The 17,954-nt window shown below is 51.1% G+C and overlaps 1 protein-coding gene across 1 annotated transcript in view; it reads left to right on the forward strand.

Moving 5' to 3' along the window:
- Positions 1 to 17,954, forward strand: part of Sympk (symplekin scaffold protein) — a 28,312-nt gene that overhangs the window by 2,755 nt on the left and 7,603 nt on the right. Inside the window, exons 2-17 of the mRNA NM_001415786.1 lie at positions 159 to 282; positions 428 to 493; positions 2,949 to 3,002; positions 3,085 to 3,158; positions 5,651 to 5,777; positions 6,972 to 7,221; positions 8,083 to 8,253; positions 9,318 to 9,557; positions 11,543 to 11,697; positions 12,036 to 12,186; positions 13,963 to 14,167; positions 14,661 to 14,811; positions 15,946 to 16,181; positions 16,598 to 16,679; positions 16,814 to 16,927; positions 17,456 to 17,603. Of these exons, the coding sequence (NP_001402715.1) occupies positions 178 to 282; positions 428 to 493; positions 2,949 to 3,002; positions 3,085 to 3,158; positions 5,651 to 5,777; positions 6,972 to 7,221; positions 8,083 to 8,253; positions 9,318 to 9,557; positions 11,543 to 11,697; positions 12,036 to 12,186; positions 13,963 to 14,167; positions 14,661 to 14,811; positions 15,946 to 16,181; positions 16,598 to 16,679; positions 16,814 to 16,927; positions 17,456 to 17,603 (2,329 nt within the window). The 5' untranslated portion in view covers positions 159 to 177. The remainder of the gene's footprint in view (positions 1 to 158; positions 283 to 427; positions 494 to 2,948; positions 3,003 to 3,084; positions 3,159 to 5,650; positions 5,778 to 6,971; positions 7,222 to 8,082; positions 8,254 to 9,317; positions 9,558 to 11,542; positions 11,698 to 12,035; positions 12,187 to 13,962; positions 14,168 to 14,660; positions 14,812 to 15,945; positions 16,182 to 16,597; positions 16,680 to 16,813; positions 16,928 to 17,455; positions 17,604 to 17,954) is intronic.

Below are 17,954 nucleotides of genomic sequence, written 5' to 3' on the forward strand. Positions count from 1 at the left end.
TAGTCAGTCTGAGACCAGCCCAACCCTATATTAAAGGAAAAAATAAGAAGTAGATGTGAAGCACTGTATTCCCTATACGTGGACATAAACGCCATGCCATACCCACTGTAGAGGAGGGAGGAGGGCCGGACAGAGAAACTCACTCCCTTCTTTTCCAGGGAGAACCTGACAGCAGTCATGGCAAGCGGCAGCGGGGACAGTGTCACCCGCCGGAGTGTGGCATCACAGTTTTTCACACAAGAAGAAGGGCCAGGCATTGATGGCATGACCACTTCTGAAAGGGTGAGTGTAGCTTCAGGGCTGGGAGTGGGGAAGTGGGACTCCTGCTTCGAACGATGCCGTCCAGACAGCAGAGAACAGGAGGACTGCAGGGATTGACCTGGGCCAGCAAGGCTGGCCATAACGCCTGGTTCTTCCAACCTTCCAGGTGGTAGATCTCCTGAACCAGGCTGCGCTGATCACCAATGACTCAAAGATCACAGTGCTCAAACAGGTGAGGCAAGGGTAAGGGTCAGGGAGGGCAGGACAAGGGCCTGGGGACAGAGCCACTGAGGGAGCACTGCTAGCACCTGCAGACACACATGCCTGCAATCATACATGCCTGTACATATACACTCACACACCTCCAATGCACTCATACATGGCTGTGCTCACTACAGCTGTGACGTACTCATGCCTGCACGTGCACTCACACGTGACCTGTGCCCCAGAGTGCAGTGCTGTGCAGCTCAGTCAGTGCTTCTCACGATCCAGGACAGGACGGGGGTGGGCTGGAGTGTCTGCACAGCACAGCAGACCTCAGTTTACAGACTGAGCCTGAGACCACTCTGAACAACTGGACAAAGTAGCCTTTGGATTCTGGGGTTCACCAGCAGACCTGTGCCTGTCTTTGTTGCCTTTCCTCTTTGCAATGAGTAGGGTGGACGGACAATGGTGACTTAGAATGGGCAAGGCTGTTGTGCAGAGAGAATTAGAGGAGGGGTCAGGAAGAGTCTGAAAGTGGACATCAGAACTAAGTGCTGGAGGAAGAGAAGATGTAAGGCATAGCCACACACAGGCAGAACACCAGAGCATGTGCAGAAGTAGAAAAGGATAGGGCTCCTTGAACAAGATGGAGTTCAGAGATCATTGGATAGCACATCTAGGCACAGCTCAGTGGCAGAGCTCCTGCCTAGAGTTCCCAGTGAGGGGCTGATGACGTGGCTCACTTAGAGACTTTGCTGTTTATCAAGCACCAAATCCTTGGGATCTTCCCAGCACCATGAAGAAAAAATATAAAGACGGGACCACACTGCCTAGGTTGGGACCCTGGTTGCACTTGGTCAGCATATGGCCAAGAGGAGCCAGTCCTTCCTGAGCTCTACAGTTCGTGCTGATGGTGGGGTGATTGTGAGGGTGCTGCCTAGCAGTATTTACAGTTGTATCATTGAGGTCTTGGACCAGCTTTGGGTTGCCAGAACAATGTCTGGGAGAAGGTATTATTTCAAAGAGAGTGGTGTGCGACTGTATCGATGGCTCACTGTGAAAGCAAAAGGTTCTGGGTTCAAATCCCCAGCACCCATATAAAAGTTGGGCATGGCCACACATGCCTGTGACCTCAGCTCTTGGGGTGGAAACAGGTGAATCCTTGGTGAACTGCTGGACAGGTAGAAGGAGGCTGAACCTCAAGAAGACAGAAGCCCCAGGGTTTTGCCTCTTTCTTCTTTTCTTATGCTAGGGATTGAGCCTTGAGCCTTGGTATGCTGGGTGTTCACTCACTCACTCACTCAGTTTTTCAAGACAGGGTTTCACTGTGTAGCCCTGTCCCGGAACTCGCTCTGTAGACCAGGCTGGCCTCAGAACTGACAGAGATCCACCTGCCTCTGGCTCCCAAGTGCTGGGATTAAAGACGTGGAACACCACGCCTGGCTGAGTTTATTTTGACAAGCATTCTTTGTTGTCCACTCAGAGGGCTTTGCACTCACTCTGCAGCTGAGGCAGGTGCTGAGCTCGTAATCTTCTTGCCTCATCAAATAGCCGGGATCACAGGCCCATGACACTAGGCCCAACTCCCTCCGTGTCTAGAACTGAATGTCTGTCCTCACTATTGACCAGGGCCTGCCCTATGTCTGGGCACAGTGAAGCCTCCTGGTGGCTTGTGAGAACATTCATCTATAAGAGTCTCATACAGCATAGCTTTGAGACTTGGGGTCAGGACTGCCAGAGGCTCCACTGCTACTTGTCCCTATTCCTGTCTGCATAGACTGCATTTGCATTTATCTCTATTTGAGGTGTTTTTTATTTTGTTTTGCCTACATGTAAGTGCACCATATGCATACAACCCTGACAAAGACCAGACGAGGGCATTGGGTTCCCTAGGAACTGGAGTTATAGGTGGTTGTAGCTGGGTACTGGGAACCAAACCTAATCCTCTAGAAGAGCAGCCAGAGCTCTTAACTGTTGAGCAGTATCCCCTCCTGCATTTGAATGAACCGTTTTCTCTGTGTCTAGTGTACATGTGTTCTTGTTGACATGGTATAGGTGCTTAGCTGCTTGGCATGAGATGCAGTCATGTGTGCAGTCTTTAGAGGCCCAAAGCTGACATGTTTCTCTGTCACCCTCCACTTACTGAGGTGGAGTGGGACTTTCAGTAGAACCCAGAGCCTGCTGATCCTTAGTCTAGCTAGCCGGGTTCCCTGAGAATCTGCCTTTGCCTCCAAAGTGCTGCAGCTGCAGCTACGCTCAGAGAGCCATGCTCTGTCCCTGTGCTGGCAGAGGTCATGCTTTGCCCACTGAGCCATCTTGCTAGCCCTTAATTTTTAGTTTTTTACATGAAGTCCATAGTCTAGCCTGCCTTGATACCATGACAGTCTTGCCTCAGCCTTCCTTGTACTAGCATTATAAAGAACCACCATGCCTGCCTTTGGGGCCTGGGTTTATGTCTGTTCCTCCTTCCCTCAAACTTATAGGTCCAAGAGCTGATCATCAACAAGGACCCCACCCTGCTTGACAACTTCCTGGACGTGAGTGACCAGCCTGAGGGTAGGATGAAGGGGAGGTGATGCTCCCTGGTGTGGCCTGACCTGTCTTCCTCTGACATTACAGGAGATCATCGCTTTCCAAGCAGACAAGTCCACTGAAGTGCGCAAGTTTGTCATTGGCTTCATCGAGGAGGCATGGTATGGGGCATCATTGAGAGGGCTTGGGTGTGGTGGCATGTGTCCCCCAGAGTCCCCCAGCACACACCAAGTGGGATCGCAGCCCTGGATGCTTCTCAACTAACACTTCATGGGTGATTTGATTGTAGAAAGCAGCTGTCTTTTCAGAATTCAGGCAGCAGTTCACGTGTCTCAACCACCGTCTCATCCAGGCTCTCTTCACTAGGCTGACACGACATGGGTACTGGGAATTGAACTCAGAGTGTCTTCTAGAGCAGTGTGCACTTTGAACTGCTAAGCCATCTCTCTAGCCCACTCCACCCCTCCCACCCCCTTACTATTTTAAAATCACCAATCAGTCTAGTTTTTGTTTTGCTTTTAGATGTAGCCCAGGCTATGCTGGAACCCACTCTGTAGCAGATCATGTCCTTCATTTTTTGGTCCTCCTGTCTCTGTTTTCTTGTTTCTGGAACAGGAGTTTGCCCCAATCCCTGGCCTCATGGTCTGGTTCTGAAGCAGGCGTCTTCCTGGGGGAATCACAACCTCACTTGTTGGTCTACCCCTTGCACATAGCTAGATGATCTGCTGAGTATTTGCCTGACCCTTCCTCCCTCTAGCCCTGTCACTACCTCTGCCTCACAAAACACCTTCATAGCTGGTCTGCTTCTGCTTGACCTGTGACCGCAGGAGAGCATTGCCCTTGGCTCCTGCCTTTGGTGCTGCTGTGCCCCACTTGAAATTCCCTGGATAAATCTCCACAGTAGAAGGTCAGCCTCACAGCAGGGCCTCTATGTCTTGCTGGCCTCCTTATCCTGGTGTCTGCCTCAAGTGAGGTTGGTTCTAATGGTGGTGACTGACAATAGCAGTGTTGAGCGAGTAAAGGCATCTAATCCTTGCCTGTTGATCTCCATGGCAGCCTCAGATGTGCCAGGTACCCTGTCTGTGACTCGGGAGGTCACTCTCTCCCTCCTCCTTCTCAGCTCTGTGAGGGGAGGGAGGAGATAAATTGCTCCTTTTCTTGCCCCCCTAGCCTGCCAGGAGTTTGAGTCTTATTTACTTTGTCGTTGAGCCGTCAGCAGGCTTTGATGCATTTCTTGATGTGCTTAATAGAGAAACTAGGCTTTGAAGACCAAGTGGGTTTCCCGAGTAGACTGGGTAGACCTAGGATGGTTTATCCTGTGTCTCACTGCCGCGTGCACATTGTCACACTAGCTGTTTTACTGGGAAAACCATCGGAGACAGGTTCCCACTATGACTTTGAACTTGGAGTAGTCACACACACACCCCTGCCCCTGGGGTCTCAGCCTCCCCAGGGCTGGTATTGTAGCTTGTCGCCATAAATTGTGCTAAATTTTCTGAGTTCACAAAAAATAGTGTGTGTAGCAGATGCATCCCAGTATACAGAAGACACAGTGAGGAGCAGAGCTGCCCGCTGCCCTGCTGCGTTCTAGCGTCTCACAGTTGTTTGTCTGAGATAGCATCTCACGTGGCCTAGGCCTGCAGCCAGTGCTGTTAACAGCTGAGCCATCTCTTCAGCTCCTGCTTTGGATCTTCTTTGTTAGTGACTTTGTTTATTTTTGTTTGTTTGTTTGGTTGTTTTTGCTTTTCGTTTTTTCCAATGTGTAGCCCTCGCTGTCCTGCAACGTGCTCTGTAGACCAGGCTGGCCTTGAACTGAGAGATCAATCTGTCTCTGCCTCCCAAGTGCTGGGATTAATGTGTGTGTGCCACCACCACCCAGCGTAATGTTTCATATTATTTAAATGGTGCACCTGATGTTTAGAATCAGATTGGAATTTATGTTTGTTCCTCAACCAGATTTCACTGGAGGCCTTGCATTCTTTTTTTTTTTTTTTTTTTTTTTTTTTTTTTTTTTTTTTGGTTCTTTTTTTCGGAGCTGGGGACCGAACCCAGGGCCTTGCGCTTCCTAGGTAAGCGCTCTACCCCGAGGTCTTGCATTCTTACTGGCCACCAAAGTGACCCAGATTTTACTGGAGGCCTTGCATTCTTACTGGCCACCAAAATGACCCTGTTAGGTGAAGATGGAGCCATCTGGGACGTGTGGCTCAGGCTCACAGGCCTAGCATATGCACAGCCATGGGTTCCATCCCCAGCACCACAGTGTTGCATATGATAAATCCTAGTACACTGCATGTGGAGGCAGGAGGATCTGGAGCTCAAGGTTCTCTCTAGCCACATAGGTAGGTAGAAGCCAAGCTGGGAGTGAGTGTCTCAGAGGAGATAATGATGTCGTGGTCACACTCAGATAGTCGTTGGCTGCCACTCATGTAGCCACCTTGGTCTCATGAAGGACTATAGACTGTAGGACCAGCCATGTTCAGGACCCAGGGCAGCTCAATGATGGAGGCCTCAGCAGCATCTTCCACTACTGTAGGCGCTGCTGACAGAGATTCTGACGCCTCCACCTCAGGTTTTGACTTGTGGGCCATGTCCCCACCTCCTACCTCAAGGCCCACATGATATGACCACCTCTTCTTTCTCCCCCACCCCTCAGCAAGCGGGACATTGAGCTGCTGCTAAAACTGATCGCCAACCTCAACATGCTATTGCGGGATGAAAACGTGAATGTGGTAAAGAAGGCCATCCTCACCATGACCCAGCTCTACAAGGTGGCCCTGCAGGTGAGGACCGGCTGGGCCTTCTGAGAATAGGCAGAGCCACATCACAGTCGGGTCTGGTTTGGTGCCAGCTGCTGAGCTCAGGGCTAGGCATACATTGGGCTGGCACCGCTCTTCTGAGTTACTCAAGCCCTGTTTTGTGCTTGTCTTGAACCATGGTTCATCTGAGTTGTCCAGGGAAACCTTGAATTTCTCTCTGTGCCCGTGCCTCTTCCCTTAGCTGGGTTATACCTATAGTGCAGGTCCTGACTGGTGCAAGCTTGTCACAGTGAGGCTTGCTGTCCTAGCATAGTCAAGGCATCTACTACTGTCGTCTGGGTCCACTCTTTTTTATTTATTTATTTATTTATTTATTTATTTATTTATTTATTTTTTAAAGTATTTATTTCATGTATATGAATACACTGTAGCTGCCTTCAGACACCAGAAGAAGGCAACAGGTCCCATTACAGATGGTTGTGAGCCACCATGTGGTTGCTGGGATTTGAACTCAGGACCTCTGGAAGAGCAGTCAGTGCTCTTAACCACTAAGCCATCTCTCCAGCCCTTTATTTATTTTTTTAATATTTATTACGTATACATCATATAGCTTTCTGACTGCATGTATGTCTGCAGGCCAGAAGAAGGCACCAGATCTGATTATAGATGGTTGTGAGCCACCATGTTGTTGCTGGGAATTGAACTCATGACCTCTGGAAAAGCAGTCAGCGCTCTTAACCACTGAGCTACCTCTCCATCCCCGGGTCCACTCATTTATGCATTCAACAGATGTTCCCTGAGAGTTTCTGGCCTCAGGCCCTCTGCCTGGTAATGCAGGAAACATCCAGGACCAGGACTCTAGTCGAAGTCTTCACAGAGCTCCTAACTCAGTGAGGGACATAGAAATAAAGAGTCACCTCAATCAGGCATGAGTTGTTTACCTCATGCATGTCACCCCAGCACATGGGAGACTGAGGCAGATAGAGTTCAAGGCCACCTTAGGCTACCTTAGAAGACCCTGTCTCAAAAAATAGCAATTTTTTAAAAAGGATCATGAGTCTTTAGAGATGGCTGAGCTGTTGGAAAGAAGACCCAGGTTCACTTCCCACCACTCACATGGTGTTTCACAACCATCTATAATAGCAGTCTCAGGATATCTCATGCAGTTGATATGTTATCTTGTCTCTCTTTGTCTCTACTCCTCCTGGCCTCTCAAAGTGGATGGTGAAGTCTCGGGTCATCAGCGACCTCCAGGAGGCCTGCTGGGACATGGTGTCCTCCATGGCTGCAGAAATCATACTGCTCTTGGATTCTGACAATGATGGCATCCGTACACATGCCATTAAGTTTGTGGAGGGCCTCATTGTCACTCTGTCACCCCGAATGGCTGACTCAGAGGTCCCCCGACGCCAGGAGCATGACATCAGTCTGGACCGCATCCCTCGAGATCACCCCTACATCCAGTACAGTGAGTATGACGATGCCCTACGGTTCTGTGTGCAGTCACACCACTCCCTCAGTTACCTTCTGTCTTCTTCCCACATTCCCTTTTTCTGTTTTGTTTCAGACAGTTTCACGTATCCTGGGTTAGCCTTTTGGGTTTTTTTTGGTTTGTTTGTTTTGTTGTTGTTGTTGTTGCTTTTTAAGATTTATTTATTTCATGTATGTGAGTATACTGTAGCTGACACACCAGACACACCAGAGGAGGGCATCAGATCCCATTACAGATGGTCATGAGCCACCATGTGGTTGCTGGGAAATGAACTCAGGACCTCTGGAAGAGCAGTCAGGTGCTCTTAACCTCTGAGCCATCTCTCCAGCCCGAGGTTAGCCTTTTGTAGCTAAGAATACTTGAACTTTAGATCCTCTTACCAGAACCTTCCAAGTTGGGGAGATTACAGGCCTGGGCTGTAGATGAATTGGTAGAGTGCTTGCCTGGCGTAGAGCCCCAGGATTTCCTGAGCCATGCATGCATGCAGTGGGCATTACAAACCTGAAAATCCCAGCACTTGGGTGGAGCCAAGAGGATCATGAGTTCGAGGCCAGCGCAGCCTACATAATAAGACCATGTCTTTAAAAATAGAAACTTGCCAGGCAGCATCCAATGGTGCTGTTGCAGTGTGTTCTGTAGATACAAATGTAGTGTGTTTTACTTTTTTCCTATAATGTGAGGTGGTGGCTTTGCACCAGAGTGTTAGGTGCTGACTCTGGAGGACTAGACTGAGAACAGGTGCTGTTCCAGGGCCTGTGGGCTGTGTGCGTGAGTCTGCCTGTGGTCAGGTTGACAGAGGGCCCCAGTGACTGCTGCTCCTCTCTTCTACCTCCCTAGATGTCCTATGGGAAGAAGGCAAGGCAGCTCTGGAGCAGCTTCTCAAGTTCATGGTGCACCCCGCCATCTCCTCCATCAACCTGACCACAGCGCTCGGCTCCCTTGCCAACATCGCCCGCCAGAGACCCATGTTCATGTCTGAGGTGATCCAGGCCTATGAGACTCTGCATGGTAGGTTGAGTACTCCACGCCCTCTCCTGGCCTCGTTGTTGGTTCCTAAGGAGCTGTTGAGCTCTGCTCACCTCGAGCTCCATGTTAGGTAAAGCTGTGGTGTGGATACTGCAGCGCTCCTCAGGAGGGTCCCACAGGATCCCAACCCTCCAGCCTCCCCGACCCCTCAGGAGAGGAGGCTGGTGATAATTTCCCACATCAGAACCTGGAGAGAAGAACTCCAAAGAGTCTGGTGTTGAAGCATGAGTGGGTGTTGGTCACGGATCTGGTCTCTCTATCTCTGGATGCTTGTGTTGGCTTTGTTTTCTGGCTGTTTCCTGAAGCAGTGAAGATGGCCCCAGAGCTCAAGGCTCCCATCCTATCCACTTAGCAACAGAGGGAGAGAGAGTGCCGCTCTTTCCCCATCATTCCAGCAAAAGTCAAAGGCTGATGCTCATTGTTTATGATTGGCTGAGCAGAGACAGCGGGCCTACTGCTGAACCAATCACAGTGGCCAAGGAAGCACAGTGTTCTCATTGGCCCCAGGCTCTTGCACACTTGGACAGAGGGTGGAGACAGGGTGGTTCCCTCATAGGGAATGAGAGTGGCTCTAGCTGTGGAGTGGGTGCTGGGCACTGCCAAAGCCAAGGTCGAGGCCTTTTTCCCTGTGGAGCAGGGACTGTGTGTTCACTGAGGTGACTGAGACTCAGGCTGGTCACACCCGAGGCAGGAGGATGGGCCTGAGCTGTGGCAGCAGTTGAGCGGCTTGTGGAAAAGGTGGCAGTTACAACAGCTCTCTCTCTCCAGTGTTAGCACAGGACTGCAGATCTGAGACCCCAGCCTTGGTGTGCAGACAAATAATGTTCAGGTTTTCTCACCTTAAAGGACCAGTGTGGTAGAAGTCTCTTGGGATTTTAGTCTTAGTGTGAAAGGGGGAGGCTACAAGCCCTATGAGTCCTGGCAGCCTGTGAGCTTCCCAAGGAATGTCAGCAAATACCCCGCCCAAATTTGGGACTGAGTATTGAGCCTGGCAGGCCTGATAGAGATCTGTCCACAGCACCGAGCTCCTGCCTCTGTCCTCACAGCCAACCTGCCCCCAACACTGGCCAAGTCCCAGGTGAGCAGCGTGCGTAAGAACCTCAAGCTGCACTTGCTGAGCGTGCTCAAGCACCCTGCCTCCTTGGAGTTCCAGGCCCAGATCACCACCCTGCTGGTGGACCTGGGCACGCCCCAGGCCGAGATTGCCCGTAACATGCCTAGCAGCAAGGACTCCCGCAAGCGGCCCCGGGACGATACAGAATCCACGCTCAAGAAGATGAAGCTGGGTGAGCTGGGGCATAAGGCCTGTGGTGGCTAGCGACTCTCTCAAACTGTCTCTGTCTCTCAGACTGCTGTCATACATGGTGCCTTACGCAGCATGATGCAGCAAGCATATCTAAGTAAAATAACTTTGGTGTATAGTACACTGAGTAAAGGCTTACGCTTGACCTTCAGACTTCCAGACTGGGAGCAAATGCCTCTGCCTCTGGACTGCCGGGAAGATGGTGTGCAGCCAGTTAGGGTTTATTTAAGTGTTGATGAAGGGAGGGAGGGAGTGGTGAGTGTGTCTTGCCTTCCAAGGTTTTATACAGTGTAGAAGGCACTTATCTTTTACCTGAGATAGATAGATAGATTGATAGATAGATAGATAGATAGATAGGTAGGTAGGTAGGTAGGTAGGTAGGTAGATAGATAGATAGATAGATAGATAGATAGATAGATAGAAAGAAAGAAAGAAAAACTGGATTTTTCTTTCTTTAGCTTTGTAATTTTTAGCATTTTGGTTTTTGTTGAGACCTAGTCACATCCTTAGTTCCTCAGCCTCCTAGTGTGGGATGGCAGACGTGTGTCACCACCCCAGCTTTGACTTGTATTTAACAGTAGTGTGGGCCACAGCGGCCTCAGTACCAACAGGTTTTTTAAATGTCATCTGTGTTTGTTTATAGAATGTTTCTGGGGGCTGGAAGAGCACTGACTGCTCTTCCATGGGTCCTGAGTTCAGTTCCCAGCACCCACACGGTGGCTCTCGACCATCTGTAAGGGGTCTGGTGCCCTCTCCTGGCCTGCAGGTGTACATGCAGCAGAGCACGCACAGAGCAAGTGCAGTTATTTCTCAAGTTCTTTGAGGAGTTGTTTTGTTCTTGAGGTTTTTCATTCTTGTACAGGAAGTACCTTCCCCACTGAGCTATGTCACTGGCCCTACATTTTTTTTTAATTTTTTTTTAACTTTTTCTTTAGATTCATTTTATTTTATGTGTGATGTTCTGCCTGCACATGTGTGTTTAGCACATGTATGATTGGTATCTTCGGAGACACAAAAGGGCATTGAATCCCCTGGAACTGGAATTACAGATGGTAGGAACTGCTGTTTGGGTGTTTTTTAAGGCTAAGCTAAATCTACCCCATCCCACCTCTTCTTAATGGTGGCCAAGTGCTCTGTTACATGCATGGAAGCATTAACGTTCCTTTCGTGAAGAGTTTGTCGCTGCTGTAGGACTGTCCTGCACATCTAACCACAGAACACTCTAAAGGAAGGGACACCTCCGTAACGGGTTTCTGTTTGTTATTTGTCTAAAATCAATTTTCTCCTTTTTTTAAAAAAAATTATATTTATATGAGTACACTGCATCTGGTGTGTCTGACACAGCAGAAGGGGGCATTGGATCCCTTTACAGATGGCTGTGAGCCACCATGTGGTTTCTGGGAATTGAACTCAGGACCTCTGGAAGAGCAGTCAGTGCTCTTAACCGCTGAGCCATCTCTCCAGCCCCAATTTTCTCTTTTTAAAAAAGATTTTATTTATTTGGTTTTTCTTAAAGACTTTTTTTTAAGATTGTGTGTAGCCCTGGCTGTCCTATAACTCACTCTATAGACCAGGCTGGCCTCAAACTCATAGAGATCTGCCTGCCTCTGCCTCTTGAAGCAATAGCAGAACTGTCTCCCACCGGGGGCACCTGCCTGGTTCCTGCAGGCTCCTGCATTCCATCTTCAATATAGAATATATTATCCATATGTCACCATCTTGGAGCTTACTGAAGTCAACTAGAGGTTTTTGGCTTTTTGCCATGTCCCTGGTGAGAACTGAGACCCGGAAGAGCTTTTGCTGACTGGGGACCTGTGCACTTTTATGGCCATAGTACACTACAGCCTAGGTCCTTGCCTGCTGTATGGCTGCTCCTTGCAGTGGTTTGCTAAAGGAAGGCCATGTGGCTCCCTGAACACAGGCCTGCTGCAGTCTGGGAACCTGCTTCTTATTCCCTTCCCTTCTCAGAGCCCAACCTGGGAGAAGATGATGAGGACAAAGACTTGGAGCCTGGCCCATCGGGGACATCAAAGGCCTCAGCCCAGATCTCAGGCCAGTCAGACACAGACATCACTGCTGAGTTCTTGCAGCCTCTGCTGACACCTGACAATGTGGCCAATCTGGTGAGGAGGGTGATGTCCAGGGACGGGCCTGATCCCAGTCCTTTCCCTGCCTGCCCTACACTATGGCTGTCTTGGTAGCATCAGCCAGGGCTTCCCTCCCTCCCTTAGAACTGTCCTTCTAGTGGCTATTTATTCTCAGTACCCCACTCCCCATCTGCTCACTCTGTTCTTGGGGTTGGGGCCTCTGTCACCCAGGTGACAGTCTGGCAGCCATTGGCTCCCCAGAAGCTAGGGTGAAAAGAGCAGCCCCAGCCCCAGCCCTGACCTCAGTTCCTGCTGCGGCTCCAATGCTGTCCTAGGATGGGCTGGCTAAGTTCCCCTCCCTTGGCCTCGCACAGGTCCTCATCAGCATGGTGTACCTGCCCGAGACCATGCCTGCCTCCTTCCAAGCCATTTACACCCCCGTGGAGTCAGCAGGCACAGAAGCCCAGATCAAGCACCTGGCACGGCTCATGGCCACACAGATGACAGCTGCGGGACTGGGTCCTGGTGAGTTCCTGCTGAACCAGGCAGCACAGTGGTGCTGGACTCTGCTTACTGAGAGAGCCATGGAAAGGAAGGTCACATGTCATCTAATATGTCACCTGTCCTGGGTCCATCATTATGCAGAGTACTCAGTGACTTCAGGTCCTGAGCTTTGAAATCCAACTGATGACGCCACCAGAATCCAGGGTGACTTGTGTCAGGTTTCCCAGCCTCTGAGCCTTGGAGTCTGTCCCTCTTTGATTGGATTGTTTTGCTTTATGTGTGTGTCAGAGGCCAGAAGAGGGTGTCAGATTCCTGGGAGAGTTAGGAGAGGTTGTGGGTGCTGGGAATGGAGCTTAGGTCCTCTGCATGAGCATCATGTGCCCTTCATGACTGAGCCATCTCTCTAGCCCAGGCTTTTGCCTTCCGTAAGACAGGGTCTTGCTGTACAGCCGTGCTGGCTTCTAACTTGCACCCGTTTTCTGGAGTAGCTTCCTGAGTGCTGAGATTGCGGGTGTGAGCTGCTCTCAGCACCAGCATGGTCTTGAAGTATAACTTATGAACAGGAACACATCACGTGCACAACTACAGTGTCAACGTGGCTGTGAGCTTCACAAGACATGCTCCACTTTTGTGTGGGTTCCAAAGCTTGAACTCGGGTGCCCTTTATCCCCTGAGCCATCTTGCCATCCCTTGGTTCAGACATGGTTGCTGTGAACAGTGGCTGTGTATGACTCTGGTGCCTCAGGTTTTCAACTGAGTGTGTTGTCAAGTCACCATGCCCTCTGCTGCTAAAGTCAGTATAGTGAGCACACTCTAGTGGACATACCTGTCATCCCAGGAGGCAGAGGTAGGAGAGTCAGAGGTTCAGGGTCATCCTTGGATGGATAGTGAGTTTAAGGACAGCCTGGGGTACATGAGAGACCCTGACCCACAAACTTCAGAAGGGCTGGTGAGACAGCTCGGGGCGAACATGTTTGCTGTCCAACCCAAAGTGAGTCCTGGAACCACGTGGTGGAAGGAGAAAACTGCACACATGCACCCTAGCATCTGTATGTAAATCCCCATACAGATAAATAAGACATAATCGTTCTGATCCCTAACGTCCACAGAGAAGCCAAGGTGGTGTGCACCTGTAACCCCAGCACTGGGTGGGACAGGCACAGGTGATCTGAGGATATTCCTGGTCAACTAGTCTGGCTGAAACAGGGTTCCGTGGGTGAACTCTTTTAGACAGTAATGTGGGTCTGGTTAAATGGCTCTCAGCTGGCAAAGGTGCCTGCTGCCCCACCCAAAGACCCGAGTTTAGTCCCAGCTCCACAAGTGTCCTCTGACCTCCGTATGTGTACACATGCACAACACATAAGTAAAATGTAAGAAGCGGGCAGGACGGCAGTGTGGGCTTTGAGCCTCGGCACTCAGGCGGATGCCTGTGTTTGACGTTTGTTCTACGTAGCAAGTCCAGGCTAATCGGCTGCACAGTGATATTCTTGTCTCAATAAGAAGTAAAGTGGAGATAAATGAAGATGCAAGCCTGCCTCTCCCGCGTGTGTATGCAGTCTAGCACACCAGCACACACACTTACAAGCATACTCATGCATGCCACACGGACATAAATCTGAGGGACCTGCTTGTGGTAATCATCTTGAGCTGGGCACTGGCTGTGCTCCAGGATGGACTTGTCTGGCTCCGTCCGCGGATCATTTGTTAGTTGGGCTACACAGTGCTGTGGGCCCTGTGCGTCATGGCAGAGCCTGGAGTGCAGGTGACATGCTGGGTCCTGTGGCTGCATCCGTTCAGGTGTGGAACAGACGAAACAGTGCAAGGAGGAGCCCAAGGAGGAGAAGGTGGTAAAGCCGGAGAGCGTCCTGATCAAACGGCGCCTGTCAGTGCAGGGCCAGGCCATCTCTGTGGTGGGCTCTCAGAGCACCATGTCCCCCTTGGAGGAGGAAGTACCCCAGGCCAAGAGGAGGCCAGAACCCATCATTCCTGTCACACAGCCACGGTGAGTCCTCGTCTCGTTGGCATGTGGGCCCTGCAAATATAAGGTAGGCTGAGTGCTGGACCAGGTTCTCCCTCTGCCTCAGAGTCAGTGCTAGAGCCACCAAGCGTTTGTGGGGTTCTGCAGCCACACCTCTTTTGTCCTAACTTGGGAGAATGGTCATGGTTCCCCTCCCTAGTGGACACTAAGTTAGAGACACAGCCATGCTGACAGTCAGGCAGTTTGCTTCCTGACGTGCAACAGAGGCTCCGGTCAGCATCACTGTCTTCATTTTTCCCTTGTATCATAGAATCAGACCTAACCCCGCCCGAGCACCCCTGAGTGCACCTGCTTTCCTTCTGTCTCTTGCTCTGCTCCTGTCCCATCTGCAGCCCATACTGTAAGCCCTTTCAGGCTCTTTCTGCTGACTCTCCTCTGCCTGAGCCCCGTCTGGTCCCGGCCTGTTCTCCCAGGGAGACACTCCATGGCAACATGCCTTGTCCCTGCCCTCATGTAGGCTGGCAGGCGCTGGTGGGCGCAAGAAGATCTTCCGTCTGAGCGATGTGCTGAAGCCCCTGACAGATGCCCAGGTGGAAGCCATGAAGCTGGGAGCTGTGAAGCGGATCCTGAGGGCTGAGAAGGCTGTAGCCTGCAGTGGGGCGGCCCAGGTATGCTTCTCCACCTAGTGAGAAGTCCCTGTGGCACCAGCCCTTAGCTCAGCTGCTCTGAACTCCTCCAGGCTCTGCCACTCCATCCACTGCAAAATCAGCTCTGGCTTTCTAGACAGTAGAGACCGCACAGGACTGTGCTGAGGGCAGCTCTGATTTCAGATATCCCTGCCTTCAAGTTCTTTGCTTTATTTTTTTTAAAATGTGTTCATTTGATTAATTTATCATAAATTATGCCTGCATGAGTTTATGTGCACTGTGTATGCAGGAGCCCACAAAGGCCAGAAGAGGATGTGATCCCCTACTGGAGTTACAGGGATTTTTGAGCCACCATGTGGGTGTTCTTAACCACTGAGCAATCTCTCCAGCCTTATTTTCTGCTGTTTTGTTTGTTTTGTTGCACTGGTTCTTTGAGGTAGGGTTTCTCTGTGTAGCCTTAGCAGTCTTAGAACACATTCTGTATACCAGGCTGGTCTTGAACTCAGATCTGCCTGCCAATGTCTCCCAAGTGCTAGAACTATAGGCGTGTGCCATCACTCCAGGCTTTTTCTCACCTTTAAAATATTTATTTGTGTGTGTTGTTTGGTGTGGACACCTTAGTTTCTGCACTAGCATGAGCAAGGCATGGGTTTTATGTCCAGGTCCACAAGAGTGTTCTGGGTGATAAGATACCATGCTGTCTTTCTTGGTTTTCACCACATCCTGTTCATGCCTAAAGGTGACAAAAAGAAAGTCTTGAGGATCTTTCCCTATGCAGTGAAGTATCTCGTTACTACCTACTGATTCCTAGGAGCCTGGGGCGACTTGGTGACATTTGATGGTTTGTTTCTTCCTTGTCCACTACCACATGATGGGAGACTGCTGTGTCTATGCCTTTTCATGCTGCCTTCCTTGATTGGCTGGTTGACTGGTTGATGATGATTCATTGATTGATTGGTGGTTTTGAGAGAATGTCTCACTCACCAGGCTGGCCTTGAGCTTCTGGGAGCTGGGATTGTAGCTGTTAGCCACTATACCCAGTTTATATGGTGTTTGCACTGGGCATTCCTGAACCTGGTGGCAGGAGTGCAAGGCGCTATTGAAGTCTGCTCCAGTGGGCACACCACATTGCCACGTGTGCTCACCCACTTGCAGGTGCGCATCAAGATCCTGGCCAGCCTCGTGACACAGTTCGACTCCGGATTCAAGGCAGAGGTGCTGTCCTTTATCCTGGAAGACGTCCGGGCCCGTCTGGACCTGGCTTTTGCCTGGCTCTACCAGGAGTACAATGCCTACCTGGCAGCGGGGCCCTCTGGCACTCTGGACAAGTATGAAGACTGCCTTATCTGCCTGCTCTCTGGACTTCAAGAGAAACCAGACCAGAAAGATGGGTGAGGGCTTGGCCGTAAGCTCCATGTCCCCTTCTGTGTCTCAGTTCTCTTTCCTCCTTGGTGCTACCCAAGCTACCCTTCCCATGTCCCTCTCTGTGAGGTGTGTGCAGACCATGCTGGGGGCGGGGGTGGGTTGCTCATCAGGCTCAGTCCTGACTCTGCTACTTGGTTGAGGGGCCTGTCCCTCTCTAGGCTGCTTATTCCCATGTGTACTAACAGTTCCCAGAGCTGGGACAGTGGCTCAGTGGTAGAGCACCACCCTGGCATGAAATCCTTGGTTGCATCATGAATTTTAGCACCCTATCTGCCATTCAGCAGCTTTGAGGCAGCAGACAGCCCCAGAGCTGGGGAAGCTGTTGTGAGCTGGGCCATAGCATGGGGCACCTGCCTTGCAAGACGTGATCTTTCTTGGGCAGGATCTTTACCAAGGTGGTTTTGGAGGCCCCGCTGATCACTGAGAGTGCTTTGGAGGTGATACGGAAGTACTGTGAGGATGAGGTAAGCTAGCTGCTGCTCTGTGGTGTAGACCTTCATGCAGCTGTGGCATGAAGGTCCTGGGTCCTTGTTTGCAAGAGGGAGCGGGACAAGAGTAAGCTGGCACGCAGACTGAGCATTGCTGCCCCCATCTGCAGAGTCGCGCCTACCTGGGCATGTCGACACTTGGAGACCTGATCTTCAAGCGCCCTTCTCGCCAATTCCAGTATCTGCACGTTCTCCTCGACCTCAGCTCTCACGAGAAGGACAGGGTGAGCTTGTGTCTGTAGCTGGCCAGAGTAGACTAGGGATGGGGTTGAGGAAGCTTCCTGGAGGAGGAGGTACGTGAGATACCATAACACACAATGGCTGTGCTCTCTGCAGCCTGACAGCAGCCTCCTCCTGGTGCCTCGTGTTCAGTCAGCGTGGGCACCATTAGCACAGCACCCTGGCCTGGCCCTGTGCTGTCATTTGGTACAAACTCGTGTCAGACCAGACTCTGCTCCTGTGACTCCCTCCCAGCAGATGGTGTGTGAGTGAAACGAAGCTTGGCCAGTGACATGTATTGGGCTGCCTGTCCTGCCAAGTTCCAAAGCCAAGGCCACTTGGCAGGGAGAGTCACTCTTGAGGAATGAGGAGCAAGCGAGGCAGGGACAGTAAGATGGGACTGAGAAGTGCAGCAGCCGCAGCCTGAGATACGGGGCACTGCTGTCCAGGGCTCAGGCTGGGCTTTTCCCAGAAGCGCCCTCCATTGCTACCCACACTTTGCCATCCCTCTGTCTTGCCCATTCTGCCCTCAGGTGCGCTCCCAGGCCCTGCTCTTCATTAAGCGCATGTATGAGAAGGAGCAGCTTCGAGAATATGTGGAGAAATTTGCCCTCAACTACCTGCAGCTCCTGGTCCACCCCAACCCACCCTCAGTGCTGTTTGGAGCTGACAAGGACACAGGTTTGATGCAGGTTCATCTGATTTGTATCAAGCCCCACCCACTCCAGCCACTCCACTAGAATGGCTGCAGGGTAGTAGCAAGCAGGGCCAAGACAAACAGGCAGGGGTCTGCAGGGGTGGAAAACTAGAGGACCAGGAGAGCAACCTGTGAGTTCGAGGGCCATCTCAGGCCAAGTCCCTTAGCATAGTCCCAGATCCTACCAAACAGACAGAAGGTCCAGCAGGGATGTGGAGAGCCACTCCCAGGGGGAGGGTGTGAGGCCCAGGGAGCACATGTGAGCAGAGGTGTTTCCCTGCTGCACTGGAGATGGTGGCACGAAAGGTCAGCAGTGAGGATCTTCCTGCCAACTG

The sequence above is a fragment of the Rattus norvegicus genome, chromosome 1, assembly GCF_036323735.1.
Source record: "Rattus norvegicus strain BN/NHsdMcwi chromosome 1, GRCr8, whole genome shotgun sequence".
Classification (NCBI taxonomy): Eukaryota; Metazoa; Chordata; class Mammalia; order Rodentia; family Muridae; genus Rattus; species Rattus norvegicus.